This window comes from Myotis lucifugus, unplaced genomic scaffold (genome assembly GCF_000147115.1).
Source record: "Myotis lucifugus unplaced genomic scaffold, Myoluc2.0 scaffold_1762, whole genome shotgun sequence".
Lineage (NCBI taxonomy): Eukaryota > Metazoa > Chordata > Mammalia > Chiroptera > Vespertilionidae > Myotis > Myotis lucifugus.
The window spans coordinates 24,942-28,912 of NW_005872810.1; the positions used below are offsets into that span (position 1 = coordinate 24,942).

The 3,971-nt window shown below is 57.9% G+C and overlaps 1 protein-coding gene across 1 annotated transcript in view; it reads right to left on the reverse strand.

Moving 5' to 3' along the window:
- AFMID (arylformamidase) overlaps positions 1-3,971 on the reverse strand; it is a 10,484-nt gene that overhangs the window by 766 nt on the left and 5,747 nt on the right. The window contains 8 exon segments of the mRNA XM_014450136.2: positions 12-128; positions 131-170; positions 920-998; positions 1,267-1,364; positions 1,518-1,590; positions 1,679-1,779; positions 2,749-2,782; positions 2,853-2,957. Coding sequence (XP_014305622.2) covers positions 12-128; positions 131-170; positions 920-998; positions 1,267-1,364; positions 1,518-1,590; positions 1,679-1,779; positions 2,749-2,782; positions 2,853-2,957 — 647 coding nt within the window.

Here is a 3,971-nt window from a genome sequence, read left to right on the forward strand (position 1 = left end):
CTCCAGCCCACGGAGGGCTGCTGGGGTACCTGGTAAAACTCCCTGGACTGCCTGTGGAACTCGGGGCTGTCGTGTTGGCCCACGATCACCAGCACGGGGCAGGCTGGACCCCTGGGCTTCGGGAGGGCGCTTCCAGGTGCCACTGTGGGCTGTTCCTCCGAGCACCCTCCCTGTGCAGGGGGGGGGGGGGTCAGGAGGAGAGGAACCTCACACTCACCTCACACCCTCCCTGCCTCACCCTGCACCCCTCCTGGGCTCCAGCCAGCGGGGAGGGGGGACTCCCGGGGTCAGGGGCAGAGGGGCGTTCAAAGAGGGGTGCCCGAAGGGCTCCAGGGGCGTAGACCCCACTCAGCAGGAAGCAGGGTTGGGAGGGAGGAACCCCCCAGAGGGCCCGGGGAAGCGGGGGCCCCCCCACCCAGAACCAGGTCTTTTTGCGGGCGCTGCGTGGGCAAAAATTGGGCCCAGCCCCAGGATCCGTGAGGGGGGGGGGGGGGTGGGCATTACTAATATCTCTAAACCAGTCGCTCGTGTGTTGGTGGTGTGGTTTCTTTTTTTAGTTTTTTTGGTTTTTAGATTTATCTTTCTCGCCATCCAATATGTATTATTCTTCGGTTTTTACCTTCCTTTCTCCTTTGCAATTTAAATTTGTCTACTCCTCAATTTACTACCCAGGCGCGGAGGCCTCCGTGACCCTCCCAGACCAGAGCGCCAAAGGAGAAAAAAAAATATAACAATACCTAGGGATGGGTGGGCAGTTGATTACTTGCGGACTGGTCATCTTTACCCCCGACTCGCGCGCCGAATCCTGGTGCAGGGGGGGGGGGGGTCAGGAGGAGAGGAACCTCACACTCACCTCACACCCTCCCTGCCTCACCCTGCACCCCTCCTGGGCTCCAGCCAGCGGGGAGGGGGGACTCACGGGGTCAGGCGCAGAGGGGCGTTCACAGAGGTGTGCACGATGGGCTCCAGGTCGTAGACCCCACTCAGCAGGAAGCAGGCTGGGAGGGAGGAACCGCCAGAGGGCCCGTGGCAGCAGGGCCACCCACCCAGACCAGGTCTTGTGCAGGCGCTGCGTGGGCAAGACTGGGCCAGCCCAGGATCGGGGGGGCCCGGTGGAGACAGAGGGGGAGGGACCCGAATAGGAAACCAAGAAGCAGCAAGCAGGCCCCGCTCACAGACTCAAAGCCCCCAGGTCAGCAGCCAGTGCAGAGCCCCAGCTCAGGCCCCGTGGGGGAGGGGAGGGGAGGCTGCCGGCCCCACGGAAACCTTTGAGGTTGGGCGTGACTCCCCGCTCGGTCCAGTTCGCCAGGAGCATCATGGCGGCCAGCTGGGCCCCGGCCGAGTGTCCGCACAGGTAAATCCCCCTGGGAGGGCGAGAGCAGAGGCCGCGTCGCTGCTTGTCCTCCGCGCCACGGGCCAGAGGGCAGCTGGGCTGCACGAAGGGGCTGAATGGCTGAACCCAGTGCCCCCCAGCCCCCCAGCATCATCAGCCAAAGGACACCTGTGGTGACACCCACTCGTTGTCCGGAAACCGCTTCTGCACGAAGGCGAGGCTCCGGGCCACCTGGTCCACCATCTGGTCCAGGGTCCCTGTGGGAGACGCACACGGCAGGTGCTGTGAGGGGCTCGTCCCCCGCAAAGCCCACCGGCCCCCACCCCTGCAGGGCCACCGCCTTACCTTTGGGGGCCAAGGTGTAACCCACTACCACCACCGCCGCTCCCCGCACAGTCAGGGGGCCTGCAAGGTAGGCCGACTCGTCTTTACTGCAGAGAGACCAAGAGTGACCCCGGGGAGCTTGGCCACCACTGCCCCGTCCCCTCTGAGCCCTGTGGCAGGAGGAGGCAGGCTCTGGGCCTCCGTTCCTACGGCGACGACGTAACGCGATTTTCACCGTAAGTCAGAACCCATCTATGTAAGCACCTACGTCACTCACGTGGAGCACATACACAGCAGTAATGAAGTGAAACAGGAAAAAAATTTAAAAGAAAGATAACAATTCCTGACCTTAACTTGTGGTAAATAAATAATAAAAAAACATAAAGCACATATGTACATACGTTGAAATGATGGAACTTTTTTATTTTTTTATAAATAAACTAGAAGCCCAGTGCATGAAAATTCATGCACTGGAGGTGGGTCCCTCAGCCCGGCCTGCCCCCTCTCACAGTCAGGGAGCCCTCAGGGGTGGGAGGCGACCCGGCGATCAGGGGAAGGCAACACCCCATCACACCTCTGCTGCTGCCACCGCTGGCAGCCAAGCCTCGGCCGGCCCTGGTCACCTGAGCCTCGGGCGGCCCTAGGTGGCTGGGGGGCTGAGGAGACCAGGCGCCGCCATCTTTGAGGGTGGGGCAGTCAATTAGCATATCCCCTCCTTATTGGCTGTGGGCATCACCATCTTTGCGACGGCACGAGGGTCAATTAGCATATTCCCTCTTTATTAGATAGGATGGGAGATAGTGACGTAATCATGAAACTATGTACGTTGAGTCCAACGTAACCCGAGGACTGTCTATGTATATATATACACTAGAGGCCTGATGCATGAAATTCGTGCAAGAGTAGGCCTTCCTTCCCCCGGCTGCCGGCACCGGCTTCCCTCTGGCACCTGGGACCCGGGCTTCCCTCGCAGCCCTGACGTCCAGTCTAAGTAGCATATTACTCCAGTCTAAGTAGCATATTACTCCTTTATTATTGTAGATTTATTTGAAGGTGCCTCTCCCTTTGCCTCTGCTCCTCCCACTCTGCAGTATCCTCCATGAAGGAACACGAAGAGCGGCAGGGCTGTAAGACAAAGCACAGGGGCTGAGGCCAGGCTCCCACGGGCTCCGCGAGACGCCCGGCCCCTGCTCACCTTCGGACGCCGCCTCGGGAAAGTACACGTCCAGTGTCTCCCCTTCGCCGGCTCCGTAGGGGACATCCAGCAGGCTCCTCCGCGTGGCCCGGGCCCTCCTGGTGGCTGTCCCGGGAAACGGACAAGGCTGTCAGCGCAGCTCGGGCAGCAGCTGCTCCTATCTTATTTCAGGTGGAAACCTTTTTGCTAAAAGCCTCTTTGCTGCCCGGCCAGTGTGGCTCAGTAGTTGAGCATCAACCTATGAACCAGGAGGTCACAGTTCAATTCCCGGTCAGGGCACATGACCGGGTTGCGGGCTGGATCCCCAGTAGGGGGTGTGCAGAAGGCAGCCAATCGATGATTCTCTCATCATTGATGTTTCTATCTCTCTCTCTCCCTCTCCTTTCCTCTCTGAAATCAATAAAAATATATTTTAATAAAATAAAATAAAGCTTCAAGCAACCATTGCTCAGAGAGCCTGCAAGGATCTAACCACTAGAACCAAACCGGCTCCCGGATGTCCACGGGCCACGTGGGGCACAGGCCACACAGCAGGACATGCCGAGCACAATGGATCTATCGGGAATTAAGCGCATTTTAATTGATTAGAACCAGGAGGCTTTGTTAAGTGAAGCAATTAGGCTGCACCGAGTCTAAGCTGAATCCTGAGAGTGTTAGCACACTCTGCCCACTGTTTACATGCTGAGAGGGATTTAATCTGTGAACGTTCTGCGCTGACTGAGCATCCGTTTCCAAGATCAGTGGATGCCGTTGTTTTTTCCTATGAAGAAATAACAGTGATACCATTAAAAAGCACACAAAAGGCTTGTGAGCGAAATGTCCCCCGCCCGCCGCCAGGGTGACCATGGTATGAACACAGATATAGGATCTCACTGCCCTTAATCCAGATGGCAGCGTATTAAGTATGTGCTGCCCTGCCTGTTTCACTTAAGATTCCTTGGAGCGCCTGCCCAGTCAGTACACAGAGAGCTTCCTCATTCTTTTCTTTAAAAAAAAAAAAAAGGCCCTGTGCATGAAATTCGTGCGGGGGGGGGGGGGGGGGTTTTTCCTTAGGCTGGGCTGTACCCCCTTCGAAATTGGGACCCCTCGGGAATTGCCCAATGTCGGGTTTGGGCCAAT